Raw genomic sequence first — 16,227 nt, 5'->3', positions numbered from 1 at the left:
GGTATGGGCAGCGGCAGAACAAGTCTGACTCAGAATCTTCCCCATCAACATGCTCCAACACTGCCCTGAAGGCACCATCTATAGGGAAGAGAGCAGTTTGGCCTCAATTCCCATTCACTGCCAACCAGTGCTTATGCTGGTTCTGTGATGTGGATACTTGTCCACTCTTTGGTCTGACGCCACCAACACCTCTCACAGAAGCTACTAAACAGGCATTGTATAGAAACAACCTTCAGTCTGGAGTCAGACAGCCCAGAGGTGAAAGTCTCTGTATTTCATAAAAATCATACAAATATAGGACTGGAAGGGCCCTCAGTAGGTCATCTAGTCCAGTCCCCTGCACTGAGGCAGGACTAAGTATTATCTAGAGATTCTAGACCATCCCTGACAGGTGTTTTTCTATCCTTAAAAACCTCCAAGGATGGAGATTCCATAAGCTCCCTAGTGCTCCTGAGCCATCTGGTCCCCCTTATGTTTTATGTCCAAGAGCCACAAGCTTTCTTCTTTTCAGGTGGGCATTCCACCCCTGCATTCTGCCACTTCACGGAGGCCCTACCCCCACTCTGCCCCTCCCCCCAACACCTCCTGCCTGCCGCAGAGCAGCTGATTGGCAAGTGACATTTTTTTTCCATGGGTGCTCCAACACCCATGGAGTTGGCACCTATGGTCACACCCACTGCATTACTGGGAGGATAAAGCTGTTGGAACCAGTGAGTCAAGCTGTCAGAAGCACAAACCACTGAACACAAACGATCTCTCGGGGAAATGTTCTCTATTTGACGAGGTTCTCGAGGTATTCAGGATTGCTTTGTCAGCTTGGGTAGAGCTGGCATTGCTGTTGGAAAGGAGTTAGCATTTCGGTGCATGGGTGCACTGCCTTGACACTGCCTTGGCTGGGATTTCACGTGCTCACAGAGAGCTCTGACTCAAACAGGGAGCTGCCAGGTGACTGATATCACAGAGTTATTTCCTGTAAGAAAGAGATGAATACTGTAGACTATGGGCGAAGATGCTCACTGTCAGACTTCCCCCAGGTGCATGAATTAGGAACAACAGTGTAACCCATGAGTCAACATTGCCCAGAAGATGCTAGTAGGAGACTGGGAGTCAGGACTCCTGGGTTCTATTACTGACATGCTGCACAATCTGGGCCAAGTCACTTAGCCTGGGGTGTCTCAGCTTTTCCATCTGTAAAGCAGGGATAAGAATATTTCTCTACCTCACAGGGGTGGCAGGACTTCAGTTAAGTCTTGCCTGTGTTATGGCTTTTAACCATTGAGCAGCAAGGTTTGCCTCCAGTAGCTACACAGTTAAAATTTGCTGCCACAGCTGAGTTGTTTTCTCACGCTTGCTAGGTTGTACGTAGAGTGACGAAATGTAGGGGACTCTCCCACCAGTGCCTTAGCCCTGCTGCGGCTACCCTGGTGGTAGCAATAGTGAGAGCACTAGTGTAGACAGACTTTCACCACAGTGTGGTCAAACTCTACTCAGAGCAGGCCTAGATGAGAGAGGGATTAAAAACCTGCAGAGAGTGTTGGGGCCTCTGCTGTTGCACTCGCCCAAAGAGCTGTACCAGTGGTACCAATGGTGGGCAAATTTAAGAAAAAAGTCTAGTGTAGAGAAGACTTGACAAAGGCCATGTGGCAAGTCAGTAGTGGGACCCAGGGGCAATGGGACCTTAGGACCATATGGCAAGTCAGTAACGGAATACAGGCATCCTGCTATATCCTCTAGGCAACACAGTCTCTCATGAATTATATTAAGCAGGGTAAGCTGAACATGGTGATCCAAATACCAGTGGCCGGTCTGTGCTAGGTCTGGTTGAGCTGTATCAGTGCTGACACAATGGTAGGGGGACTTCCCTACATTTCTGTGTGTAGCCAAGACCCTGGAGGCCTCAGCTAGCACCCAGCTGTCTCCTGGAATGGGTTCCACAGACTGGTTTTGTAGTGTGGGCAGGAGCTCACCATGTTTGTGGAACCGGTTTGGCCAACTGTTCTTCCTTCCAGCTCTCTGTGTAGTAGGACATCCCCAAAGTCCCGCTAATGCCACACTCTGTGTATGTCCTCCAGGCACTCTGTCATCCTACTGACACATTATGGGGTAGGTATCCAGCGTCTTCCCACAATGCACTCATACACACATGGTTTAGGCAGGCCAGTGGGTTCAAACATGCAAACACAGCTGCAATCACAGACAAGCCATTGTGTGGACACACAGGCTAAGATCCCCAAAGGTATTTAGTTATTTGAAATCAATGGAAGAAAGGTGCCTAAATACTTTTGAGGGCCTGGGCCAAACTGACCCATGTTTCTTGTAACTGGTTAAGATGACTGTGCCTGTAATTAGTTACAAAATCACTATGATAGCCGCACTATAGATGGGCCCCTGTGGTTTGTAACGAGCTTTGAGCTCCTTGTAGGAAAGGTACTGTAGAAATGCAGTGCACAGTCCTGCCTACAGAGTGTTAACAAAGCATATCTTTATTACATGAGCTTTTGCCTGACTTCTGTTTATACTGGGTCTATTCATTCTTTGCCCGGGCAATGATTACACATTCTAATGGATTGCACACTAATTGTCCCGACGTGAAGACCAGTGCTACCTTGTATAAGGATAGGTCCCATTAGCAGAGTTTATGAAATATGGTGTACAGTAACCATTTATATCTGGTGTAGTCCAAATCAGGGGTGCTCAAACTTCCTAACTGAGGGGCCAACTTCCCAGGAGCCTAATTTGCAAAAAAAAATTGAGCAAATTGCAGCTTCCTTACCTTTGCTATGGAAGTGATCTGTTCATCTAGACATGACCTTAGAAAAGCACACTGAAGGCAATCATTCCTCACTCTACCTCTCACAGAAAATGCTCTGCATTTTACAGGATCAGGTACTATGAGTGTGACCTCCAATTATCCAAGTGTCATTAGACCCAGAGTTAGGGCTTGCCCCTGTATCAAAGTCCTCTTCCCAGTGCACATTATTAAAGCACTTACGAAAGAAGAACAGAAATTAGTGTGGCAAGAAATCATCAGACTTGGTAACACAGACGTATGTATGAAACCACTGATAAAATCAGGGGGCCAGGTCCTCTGCTAGTAGAGCTATGTTTAATCACAAAAGCTGGGGCTCTGTAGTGCACATTTCCTACACACGACAGGGGAAGGAAAGAGGCTGCCTTTGTTCCAAAGTATAAACTCACCTCTGTATTTCTTGAGTTTCTAAGATTTGCTATTTGTTCTCCTTTTCACCTGTGACATTCTTGTAAAGAGTATGCACTCAAAACACAGCTACGTACCTGAAACCTTCTGTTGACCCTAAAAGTAATTGGTGCAGAAGTCCATACATAATAGAGCTATTAGAGATTGTCAGAAGTGGTATTTTCCATGTGGAAAATTTCAATTTTTTTGGCAGAAATTCAAATACTGAAAAGCTTTGGCCAACATCTAAAATGTTTCAGGAATTCCATTTTTCAAAGGCAAATCAAAAATTTCAGACACTTCTTGCAAAAAATATTGCTGAGTCAAAAATGCAATTTGCCATCCACAGCGGTTTACATGGAAAATGTTCAACCAGTCCTAATACATACCTACATACTGCATGTCTGTCTTTTTCATAGGCATCGAGCACAGAGCTTCACAGTGGTCACTTTGAGGGAAAATATAATCTGTATTTCTGGAAGATTAATTTGTTTTTTTTGTAATGCAAGTTAATGCTGAATCCAGTGTGTTTTTCCAATTTCTAAAGAAGAATTTCTCCCCACCCAACCTAATCAACCACTAACTAATCTTGAAATTCAAATCCAAGCTGAAACTTGCTCTGGAGTGGCACATTTTGTTTCACATCCTGTGGATCACATTCCTCCCTGGTGAAACACCACAGGCTTCTAGAAAGAGACACCAGGGATTAATTTGGCCCTGTGTGTCTGGGTTAATTTATGTCAAAGCTCTTTGTGTTTCAGACAGTAAAATGGGAAATCCATTCACAGAACCACCCACTGGTCATCTGACAAACAGCATACACTAAAAATGTTGAAGGTGTTAATTTTTTTAGACATCTGAGTTAATTGCTTCAATATTAAAGTCCATGTGAAAGGGATTTTGTAAGGAGTATAATGCTTAAGAAGATCAATAGAGGATTTTGGCCAGCTAATCCTGCTATAGATCAATGCCTAAGAGGTTGGAATTAGTACTCTGTTGGAGATCTTTTCCTTGCTATTAACAGTTATCCACATGAGGATGTCTGAAGTTAATGGGAGACATAAGATGTATAATGATGACGGGAAGAAATATCCCTGTTGAAAGTAAAAGAGGAGTGGCTCATTGCAGGAGGGGGGGTAGTCCCTGGTTACTTGCGATGCCACTGAGATTTTGTGTCCTGCCAGGGATCACTAGGAGCACTACTGATAAGGTCTGCTAATTGCTATAAGATTAGATTTGAGACACTGGAGCCTGATCCTCAGCTGCATTGCTGCTGATCTACATCATGATATGCCAGCACGGAGGGGTCTTAAAGCCAGCATATCCGCCTGCAGGAGGATCACCCCAGTGTAGGGAGATCCTCCAGCGGTGAGAATTTGCCAGATCCTCCCAGCAGGGGCCATGGGAAAAGGGGGCATGGTCAAAGCTTCTGTATGACCTGGTGGTCAGCCCAATCCGTAGACTGCTCTAACTTCTACCAGGGAGTCAGCCCTGCATGCAGTCAGCCTAGGATCTTACTGAAGAAGTAAAAAGGCTGTAAAGGCAATCTGTCCCCCACTGATACTGCCCCATTCTGGGCACATTACACCTTTCCCTGACAGACAGCTAGGTGCTCTGTTTCTCTGTCACCACGGCAGCACTTGCATAGCTTGCCTTGCCTGAGTGTGGGTCCCTGTGGCTCTAGGAGAGAGGCTGGACTTTAAAAACACCCATGTGGAGGAGACAGAAACAAAGGGAGGGGATCGAGACCACAATCAGGACGGGATACAGCTATGGATTATGCCAGGGCAGTCACTAGAGTGGCCGGGCTGCAGAGGGAATCTGTTTTGACATCTTGTCCGAGGGCCTGTAAATCTTGGCTATGGCCCTGTATCCATGCATTCTCCTTTAACTTCAATGTAGTAAAATTCCTTCCCTGGTCATGGTAAAATTCACGCCTCGTCAAATGGCATAAATGAAGAAGGTTATGGAGAAACATGTAAGTATCAGATGCAACACCTGTCTCCTCCTGGAGATGCTTGTCCAGATCCTCAGCTGGGGTAAATCAGCACAGTACCCTAGATGCCAGTGGATGCCAGTGGATCTACCCTGATGTACACCAGCTAGGGATCTCAGACAAAGTTGTTATTAACCAGGAGGACCCAAAGAAACATTATACCTCACTGTAACTGCACTCTTCAGTGCAACCTTTAATTACTGTGAACTTGTCACCAGTGCTCATTATAGGTGAACCTGGTTGCCTGACACTTTCCATTACAAGACTCCATTTTTAGGTACTTCTAACTTTGCCAAACTTTAATAGTTTAAGCTGAACTTTTCAATGCCTCGGGCTGGATTTTTTTGAGGGAACGTTTTAACCAGAATGGTTCAGTCATTTCAGATGTTCCTGTGCTACTTAATTTGTCCCCCTGGTGCATACGCATTATGATACAGCCTTTAATTATTTGATCACATTCTGTTTTTCCACAGGACCCTGCCCCATTCAATGGACAGGCTGGATAATGTACTGTGGATGAAGCAGGGTTGTGCAGTGAAGGAGTCTGTTGTCTGCGTCGTTTGTGGCAGGATTTGGAAGCCCCCAACCCCTGCCGCTTGAGGGTGTTTTACTAGGCAGCTTTCCCTAAGGCAGTGTTTTCCAAACTTGGGACGCCGTTTGTTCAGCGAAAGCCCCTGGCGGGCCCAGCCAGTTTGTTTACCTGCCGCATCCGCAGGTTCAGCTGATCGCGGCTCCCACTGGCCACGGTTCGCTGTGCCTGGCCACTAGGGGCTGTGGGAAGCAGCGGCCAGTACGGCCCTCGCCACTTTCCGCAGCTCCCATTGGCTGGGCACTGCGAACCACGGCCATACAGCCCGACATGTGTGGTGAAGGCTGACCTTTCTTTGGCGGATTCATCTAGCGGTATCTGCCAGTACCCCTTGGGTAAGTCCAAGGTAGACATGAACTGGGCCTGTCCCAGTTTCTCTAATAGTTCATCTGTGCGTGGACCTGCGGACGCAGCAGGTAAACAAACCAGCTGGGCCCGCCAGGGACTTTCCCTGCACAAGTGGTGTCCCAAGTTTGGGAAACACTGCCTTAAGGGGTAGCGCAGTGCCTGGGATACAGGAGATCTGGGTTCTAGTTAGGGTTGCCAGGTGTCCAGTTTTCGACCGGAACGCCCAGTCGAAAAGGTACTCTGGCAGTTCTGGTCAGCATCACCGACCGGGCCATTAAAAGTCTGCTTGGCGGCGCAGTGCGGGCCTGGGGTAAGGCTGGCTCCCTACCTGCCCTGGCTCCGCATGGCTTCCGGAAGCGTCTCCAGGTCCCTGCAGCCCCTAGGCACATAGGCAGCCAGCGATGCTCCGCATACTGCCCCCATCCTGAGTGCCGGCTCCGTAGCTCCCATTGGCTAGGAACTGCAACCAATGGGAGCTGCGGGGGCGGCGCCTGCAGGCACGAGAGCAGCATGCAGAGCCTCTCTGGCCGCCCCTGGGCCTAGGGGCCATAGGGACCTGACAGCCACTTCCTAGGAGCTCCTGCAAGTGCTGCTAGGACCGCGCACCCTGAACCCCCTCCCACATCCCAACCTTCTGCCCCAGCCTGGAGTCCCCTCCCACATCCAAACTCCCTCCCGGAGCCCACAACCCCCCACGCCTCAACCCCCTTCCCCAACCCTGAGCCCCCTCCTGCACCCCAAATACCTCATCCCTGGCCCCAGCCCCGAGCCCCCCCCACAACCGAAGCCCTCACCCCCGTCCCGCACCCCTGCCCCCGCCCGGTGAAAGTGAGTGAGGATGGGGGAAGAGTGAGCAAGGGGGGAGGGGGATGGAGCAAACAAGGAGCAGGGTCTCGGAGAAGGGTGGGGACAAGGTTGTTCAGTTTTGTGCAATTAGAAATTAGAACTAGTGCTATTGTTAAGTCCTAGTTCTAGTCCCAGCTCTGCCACTGGTCTGTTGGGTGCCTGGCTTCCCCACTCTGTGCTTCAGTTTCCCCATTTGTAAAATTGGGTTAAACAGAGCATGGGCTGGGTTGGGTTGGGTAAAACGTCCCTCAGACCTTGGAAGGGAGGGATAGCTCAGTGGTTTGAGCATTGGCCTGGTAAACTCAGGGTTGCAAGTTCAATCCTTGAGGGGGCCATATAGGGATCTAGGGCAAAAATTGGGGATTTGTCCTGTTTTGAGCAGGGGGGTGGACTAGATGACCTCCTGAGGTCCCTTCCAACCCTGATAGTCTACGACCTATGACTAGAACAGCATCAAGGCCCTGGAAAACTACAACCCCCAGCCTCCTCAGAGAGCGCTGGCCAATGGCTGCCAGCCTTAGGGCTGTAGCGATGCATGCTGGGATCCAGCCGAGAGCTACGGTGTCCCGCGGACTTGCTCACCCAACCTATTCTTGGGCCACAAAACCTCTCACTTTCCCTCCCGCCCATTCTCCATAAGCCGCCCCTTTAGTTTGCCCCGGCTCAGGAACTTTCACCTTCGGGGACCTCAGCCCCCACCAATCAGGGCTCAGCTCTCTCGGGGCGGCGCCCACAGGAAGCCTGAATATAGCTAGGTCAATACTGACAGGTTTCAGTGCTAGCCGTGTTAGTCTGCTACCAGTCGCCCGGAAACGTTTATCATTATGTTGTAACTCATTTCGCTTATCTGTATATTTTTGTTGTTACTTCTATTATTAATTCTTCTAAAGACGCTTAAATCGGTCCTGGCTTTGGGGAGGGCACCCCTGGTTCGCCGCTCTCTGAGAGGGAACGATGCCGAGAGAAGACTACAACTCCCAGGGTGCGAGGGTCTTTTGAAGAGGCCCTTCCGTTTTGTAGTCCAATCACAGTGGGAGTTCTGACTGCGGGCTGGGGATGGTATCAGTCAGTGGTCCCTCTGAGCCAATCACTGTGAGGGGTGGGAGGAAGCCCGCGAATGTGCAGGCCCAATTGTGTTCTGGCGACGAGTGGAGGCGTGGTTTATGTGAGGGGAGGTGACGTGACGCGTCTTCTTCCAGCTCAGCGCGTGAAGGGGGGGACTTGGGGGGAGGGTAACGGCTCCGCTGGGTCCGCTCGCGCTGCGCTGACCTGGAGAGCGCCCCGAGACGGGGGCAGCGGCGCGAGGCGGGTGGAAGTGTCTGAACCCCCAGCGAGGCTCCGGCCCCAGCCCCAGCGCGCCAGCCCCGACGCTCTCGTCCCCCTCGGCAGCAGGCGGGAGGATGCGCCGCCGCCTCCTTGCCGCGGGAGGCAGAAGGGGGAGACGATGAGGAAGCCGCCCCGTCGGCTCCTGGCCCTGGCTTCCTGCCTCTTCTTCTGCTCCCTTCTCTGGTGAGTGGGTCTCTGAGCCCGGGGCAGGGGGCTGAGCCGGGGGGAGCCCTGCCCCGGGCTGGTAGGGGCGGTGGTCTCACCGACCCCTCTTCATGCCGGACTCCGTGGCCACTCCGAGCACTCCCCCATCCCGAGCCCCTTCCCAAATGGAGCATGGGGGTCGCATTTGTTGTGTATGGCGGGCTCCCCCACTCCAGTGGGGCCCTGGCTGTGGGGCACGTTCTCCCTCACCTGTGCTGTGTATGGCGGGCTCCCCCACTCCAATGGATCCCTATGGCACTGGGTATGAGGGGTGCCTTCCCTCACCCATGCTGTGTATTGCAGGCTCTGCCACTCCCATGGGGCCCTATAGCCCTGTATATGGGGGTTGTCTTTCCTCACCTGTGCTGTGTGCTGGGCTTTCCCTGCTTTTCCCTGGTCTTATAGCCCTGGGAATTAGGGGTGTCTTCCCTTGTGCTGTTTGGTGGGATTCTCCACTCCTGTGGGACCCTGTAGCCCTGGGTGTTGGAGGGTTGGGGTGGTCTTCTCCCCCCACCCCACCACCGTGCTGTGAGTGGTGGGTTCTCCTGCTCCCAGTCACCCAAGTTTCCAGAGGAGATTTCCTTCCAGTTAGTATCTCCTTCCTGTGGTTTAGATACCTCTTCCCACAAAGATCCTGTGCTGCCCCCATAACCTCCAGTGACAGGTGTGTTGACTTCCCTTCTGCGGGACACTGCGTCTAAATTGCTGTACCGGCAAGCAAATCCCAATAATCAACTCCCATGTATGCTGCATTCACGGTGGCAGGAGAAGCAATGTTAGTGTAATTTGGAAAGTGCTATGGGGCCTTTTAGGATGGAAGACCTTGTCTAATCACAGAATGGGATTGTCTCTCTGTTGCAGCCAGGGCTGAGCTTAATGGTTTACAAAGTGATTTAAGATCCTTGGTTGGGAAATATCTCTTCTACTCCCACCCATTGTGTGCTTGAGGTGACCAGGACCATCACCCCTAGTGAAGTAGTTGACGGTTGGGGTGTCTTTAAACTCCGTGGAATCCTGGGGATGACTTACAGCCATGTTTCTCAACTTTTTTGATACCAGGGACCGGCTTGCTGCCTTCCTGAACTGTCAGAAAAATCTCAGAGACCAGCACCGGTCCATGGGCCGGTTGTTGAGAAACACTGACTTACTGTATTAACTTTCATTTAGCTATCTCACTTTTCACTTTGCCTGAATATCATTGTGGTGACCATGTCCTTTGACAGGGCTAACATATTTTCTTCATAGCCTGTTTGTAAAGAGTTTTGTGATCCTATGGCACCACCATCCTTTCAGGCACGTAATCTTAGTGTCTTCTTCAACTCTGCTGCCTCTCTAGACTGCACATTTAGGCCATTTCAAATTCTTCCAGTTTCTTTCTCTAATATTTTTGAAATCCAGGCTTTCTTCTAAATTCATATTACTAGAACTGTCATCGAGGTCTGTATCTTCCATCCAGGCTACTGCAGCCTTTTCCCCTCTGGTTTTCCTGACCCCCATTTCCCACCGTGTGCCCCCTTACTCTTCAGATACATTGCAGCTAAAATAACCCTGTTTTGTTTTCTGATCATGTCACCCCCTTCATCACATCAAATGTCTTCTTGTCTTTAAATTTTAAAATTATGCACAACATAGCCTGTCAGGCCAGGATGTGAGACGCAGATCTGAAGACCAGTTTGCTCTCGATTATGCCAGACTCTATTTTTTCCCCACAAACACCTTTGTGCTTGCTTCTTTACACATGGAATGCACTCCCTGAACTAGTCTGTAAAACTTGTTCTGTTACCTTCCAAGTCCTTGAGGTCTACTTATGCTGTAATGCCTAAGATAAGGTGCCAACCAATAATGACTAGACAACTGACTCAAAGGGACTTTAAAATTTATTTTTAAAAGCTGTGTATATATATGTGGCCTGTTAATGTGATCTTGCTATTTCCCTTGGCCTCGTTCTTCTGTTATTCCAACAGTGGCATCTTTTTCTAAATTATTGTAAGCTTTTGAGGCAGGGGCTGTCCTTCTGCTGTTTTTAAGTGCTATTGCTATGTAGAAGATAAAATAATCTTGAAGCTGCAAACAGAAGTAAATAGGAAGTAATAATACATCTAGAGAGAGAATGGTATAGACTTCACAGAAACCTGTGGAGAGGGAAGTTGGTAAATGCACACTCCATGTGGAGTTTTATTGAATGTTAATGGAAAGTGAGAGAATTTGGGGAGGGGATATTTCCATGTCTTCCTTTCCAATTTCATAAATAATCACTGAACTGACTTAGTTGCTTGCTTGTCACATTTCACGTATGACTGCCAGAGGAGTGTCACTTTGTAGCCTCCTCAGATTGGTGCCCCCAAAACACCCAAGAGGCACATGTTAGAAGTTCTTAAAGAAGTTGCAAACTTATGTTGAAGTAAGAGAATTTCTCTCTGTATATATTTTTGTTATCAGTCAATCTTGTAGACAGTTACTGTCAGTATGAGCTCTTGAAAGTTATTGCCAGTGGATCATTGCTTTCCTTTTCCTCTGAAATCTATTTAATTTTGGTTACTTTTTTGAAGGATAACTGGTGATGCGGGATTCTCTTTTAAAAACAAATTACTACTTAAACCACTGAACTTGACTTTTTGAAAAATCTTAGAATAAAAAATCAATATAGCATTTTTGTACTAAAGCTGTTAAGGGGATTCTCCACTTGAACAAACTACAAACATTTAGAGAATTAAGAGGGCAAGAATTAAAGGAACACCCTCAACGTTGTAAGAGAATTGTGTGCAGAGTACTTCATTCTGTAACATTGTAAATATTTTGCTGCTTGTGAAAACAAACATTTTTAAGTATCTGTAAATGGACAGTGCACTATGATTAATAGCTGAGGGTCCAATCCTACACTTAACTCCATATGGGTGGACTAATGAGTAGCTCCTTGAATTGCATTTCCCCGGGGGGCATGGGAGTCAGCCTGTGCAGTCAATTGCATGATTGGGACTCAAGTTTGTAACTCTACCAGAAAACATTGAGGCAAACTGTACTAATAGCTTAAAGCAGGGATCGGCAACCCTCGGCCTGTGCCGCTTCCTGCAGCCGCCATTGGCCTGGAATGGCAAACCGCGGCCAGTGGGAGCTGCGATCAGCCGAACCTGCGCAAGCTGCAGGTAAACAAACCGCCCTGGTCTGCCAGCAGATTTCCCTGACAGGCCGCGTGCAAAAGGTTGCTGATCCCTGGCTTAAAGATTTCTAGCACAAATCTCTCAGCTCATCCCTTTTTTAAGGTTGGGGGGGGGGGGGGGATTCAGGAAGAATCTAGCAAATAGTTCAAGTTGTTGGAAGATGAGAATTGTTATAACCCGTGTTTAAACAGTTAGTTGCCATTAGCTTTTCATACACAGATTTAACCTATTGAGCAAAACTGTATTGGGGTGTTTTAATGGTTTCCACAAGGGTTTTTTATCCATTAAACAATTAAGATACTTAATAAAAGTAGAATAATTTCTTCTTTCTTTCTTGCATACGTGCATTAATCTCCTCAGTGTCGTGTTTGGGGCTGATAACAAATTAAGTGTTCCAAAGCTGAAATTCATTAACAATGGAACAGGTTGTCCTCTTAAGTTCCCTGCATTTTAAGAATACAACTAGCTTCTTTTATTAGTAACTGTTATACAGAAGGTCACAGCAACTTTTATCTGTTCCATGGTAGAGTAAGAAAAGTTAGGATCCCTTCTTGGTTATAAGAGTGCCAAATTCTGCAGATTACTGAAAAGAAATGTGCTGTTTCTGTATCATAAGGTAACTGTTAAATTTCACTCGATTTTAGTTTGAGAGAAACTTGCTCTGAGATTTTTTTTGTTATCTCTAAAGCATTCAAGGATGGACACATTCTTCTGTCAGGCACGGTTGTACTGTAGTTTCTGTCAACTTCAGCGGTAAAATTGCAGACTCTTTACTATCCCAACTTGCTCCAACACTCTTCTTGATGTCTCTCTTTTTTTTTAAATAGTCTAGATCAGTGGTTCTCAACATAATTACCATTGTGGGCTGCATTCAAAAGTACTTGTATTGCCCTGTGGATGTGACATGGACCACAGCCCTGTGCTGATTAGGCTGCAGGTTGAGAACTGCTGGTCTAGATGTGGTAAGAAAATAAGATTGGTACAACTCTCATTCTTTTAAAATAGTTCTCTAAAGTGAACTTTGTGTTGGTAGAAGGTGCTGGTTGGGCAACAATAGAGATTAAAATACTCTCTACAGAATGGCAGCACAACTTTCTCCAACTTTCAGTTGTGGTATGGACACTTGATGATGGGTAAGAAATCCAAGAATACTAACTCTCATTTCCTACTAGCCACCAAATATTCCTCTAATATTTAAGGGACACCTGCTTAGACTTCAATAAAATATGACTAAATTTCAAGTGTCTGCACACATGCCAGTGAGTTCTTATGACAAATGTTGTGGCTCTACAATCACATTTCCTCGTTATTAAAGTTTTTTCTATGAAAAACCTCCACTAACACGGCATGGCTGTTTCTACAGGGGAAAGTAACAATGAAACAGACTACAAGAAATGATCAGATATACAAAGGAAACTAGGAAAGATCTTCTTCTTCTATTTCTGTTACCATGGTTATAATACTTTTTGCCCCTGTAGATATGGCTTGCAGCCATTCAGACTCTTAATCTCACTCTTTAATTGGACTTCCTTAGTTCTCCTAGGTCAGCTAGATAATTCCTGAATTTGAACCAAAGTAAATTTTACTTGAAAGTGTTTTTACCTGTTCCAGCTGTGGATTCTAAGAAACCTAAAAGAATCTAGAAAAATCTCAACTTTGGTATTCCCATATTTCTTGTAACTTGGCCATTTGGGTACTCATTATGCACTTAACTTTACATTTGTGATCCTCCTATAAACATGTATATTTATAGGGATAGTTCCTCTTTTAAAGATTACAGCTATCTTCTGTATTAAGTCAAAAAGAAAAGGAGTACTTGTGGCACCTTAGAGACTAACCAATTTATTTGAGCATAAGCTTTCGTGAGCTACAGCTCACTTCATCAGATGCATACTGTGGAAAGTGTAGAAGATCTTTTTATACACACAAAGCATGAAAAAATGGGTGTTTACCACCACAAAAGGTTTTCTCTCCCCTCACCCCACTCTCCTGCTGGTAAGTTTATCTGTTGATCACTTTAGATAAGCTATTACGTGCTTTAATCTTAATAGATACCTTCAAATCAGCGGCACTGCTATGGGTACCCGCATGGCCGCACAGTATGCCAACATTTTTATGGCAGGACAGTGGGGTGGGAGGAGGTATTGTTTCATATTCTCTGTGTGTATATAAAGTCTGCTGCAGTTTCCACGGTATACATCTGATGAAGTGAGCTGTAGCTCACGAAAGCTCATGCTCAAATAAATTGGTTAGTCTCTAAGGTGCCACAAGTACTCCTTTTCTTTTAGCTTATCTAAAGTGATCACTCTCCTTACAATGTGTATGATAATCAAGTTGGGCCATTTCCAGCAGAAATCCAGGGTTTAACAAGAACGTCGGGGGTGGGGTAGGAAAAAACAAGGGGAAATTGGTTACCTTGCATAATGACTTAGCCACTCCCAGTCTCTATTCAAGCCTAAGTTAATTGTATTCAATTTGCAAATGAATTCCAATTCAACAGTCTCTCGCTGGAGTCTGGTTTTGAAGTTATAGGGCTTCTTTTCCATGGGTCCAGATGATGAAGATGTCATCAATATAGCGCAAGTAGAGTAGGGGACGAGAGCTGAGGAAGCATTGTTCTAAGTTGGTGTAGAGGGCTTCTACATCCATAGTGGCCAGGATGGTGTTATCAGGAAGATCACCGATGGATTGTAGTTTCCTCAGGAAGTCAGTGGTGTCTCGAAGGTAGCTGGGAGTGCTGGTAGCGTAGGGCCTGAGGAGGGAATCTACATAGCCAGACAATCCTGCTGTCAGGGTGCCAATGCCTGAGATGATGGGGCGTCCAGGATTTCCAGGTTTATGGATCTTGGGTAGTAGACAAAATATCCCAGGTCGGGGTTCCAGAGGTGTGTCTGTGCGGATTTGATCTTGTGCTTTTTCAGGGAGTTTCCTGAGCAAATGCTGTAGTTTCTTTTGGTAACTCTCAGTGGGATCAGAAGGTAATGGCTTGTAGAAAGTGGTGTTGAAGAGCTGCCGAGCAGCCTCTTGTTCATATTCCGACCTATTCATGATGACAACAGCACCTCCTTTGTCAGCCTTTTTGATTATGATGTCAGAGTTGTTTCTGAGGCTGTGGATGGCATTGTGTTCCGCACGGCTGAGGTTGTGGGGCAAGTGATGCTGCTTTTCCACTATTTCAGCCCGTGCACGTCGGTGGAAGCACGTCTGTGTAGAAGTCCAGTCTGCTGTTTCGACCTTCAGGAGGAGTCCACCTAGAATCCTTCTTTTTGTAGTGTTGGTAGGGTGGTCTCTGTGGATTAGTATGTTGTTCAGAGGTGTGTTGGAAATATTCCTTGAGTCGGAGACGTCAAAAATAGGATTCTAGGTCACCAGAGAACTGTGTCATGTTCGTGGGGGTGGAGGGGCAGAAGGAGAGGCCCCGAGATAGGACAGCTGCTTCTGCTGGGCTAAGAGTGTAGTTGGATAGGTTAACAATATTGCTGGGTGGGTTGAGGGAACCGTTGCTGTGGCCCCTTGTGGCATGTAGTAGTTTAGAAAGTTTAGTGTCCTTTTTCTTTTGTAGAGAAGCAAAGTGTGTGTTGTAAATGCCCTATCATCTCGGGCATTGGCACCCTGACAGCAGGATTGTCTGGCTATGTAGACTCCCTCCTCAGGCCCTACGCTACCAGCACTCCCAGCTACCTTCGAGACACCACTGACTTCCTGAGGAAACTACAATCCATCGGTGATCTTCCAGATAACACCATCCTGGCCATTATGGATGTAGAAGCCCTCTACACCAACATTCCACACAAAGATGGACTACAAGCCGTCAAGAACACTATCCCTGATAATGTCATGGCTAACCTGGTGGCTGAACTTTGTGACTTACCCGTAACTATTTTACATTTGGGGACAATGTATACCTTCAAATCAGCGGCACTGCTATGGGTACCCGCATGGCCGCACAGTATGCCAACATTTTTATGGCTGATTTAGAACAATGCTTCCTCAGCTCTCGTCCCCTAACGCCCCTACTCTACTTGCGCTATATTGATGACATCTTCATCATCTGGACCCATGGAAAAGAAGCCCTTGAGGAATTCCACCATGATTTCAACAATTTCCATCTTAACATCAACCTCAGCCCGGTCCAGTCCACACAAGAGATCCGCTTCCTGGGCACTACAGTGCTAATAAACGATGGTCACATAAACACCACCCTATACCGGAAACCTACTGACCGCTATTCCTACCTACATGCCTCCAGCTTTCACCCAGACCACACCACACGATCCATTGTCTACAGCCAAGCTCTGTGATACAACCGCATTTGCTCCAACCCCTCAGACAGAGACAAACACCTACAAGATCTCTATCAAGCATTCTTACAACTACAATACCCACCTGCGGAAGTGAAGAAACAGATTGATAGAGCCAGAAGAGTTCCCAGAAGTCATCTACTACAGGACAGGCCTAACAAAGAAAATACCAGAACGCCACTAGCAGTCACCTTCAGCCCCCAAGTAAAACCCCTCGAACGCATTATTAAGGATCTACAACCTATCCTGAAGGATGACCCAAC

General features: G+C 47.1%; 1 protein-coding gene across 3 annotated transcripts in view; it reads left to right on the top strand.

Annotated features, from left to right (window-relative positions):
• The first annotated feature begins 8,167 nt into the window (after positions 1-8,167).
• The window catches only part of SUCO (SUN domain containing ossification factor), an 84,306-nt gene continuing 76,246 nt past the window's right edge, over positions 8,168-16,227 (top strand). For 2 of the 3 annotated variants that reach the window (XM_048860519.2, XM_048860521.2), the window contains exon 1: positions 8,168-8,484. In XM_048860519.2, the coding sequence (XP_048716476.2) occupies positions 8,420-8,484 (65 nt within the window). In that variant the 5' untranslated portion in view covers positions 8,168-8,419. The remainder of the gene's footprint in view (positions 8,485-16,227) is intronic. The other variant, XM_048860518.2, reaches the window with a different exon arrangement.

This window comes from Caretta caretta, chromosome 8 (genome assembly GCF_965140235.1).
Source record: "Caretta caretta isolate rCarCar2 chromosome 8, rCarCar1.hap1, whole genome shotgun sequence".
NCBI classification, from domain to species: Eukaryota; Metazoa; Chordata; order Testudines; family Cheloniidae; genus Caretta; species Caretta caretta.
Note: the sequence above shows the minus strand (reverse complement) of the source record. Positions and strands in the feature narration are given on the sequence as shown.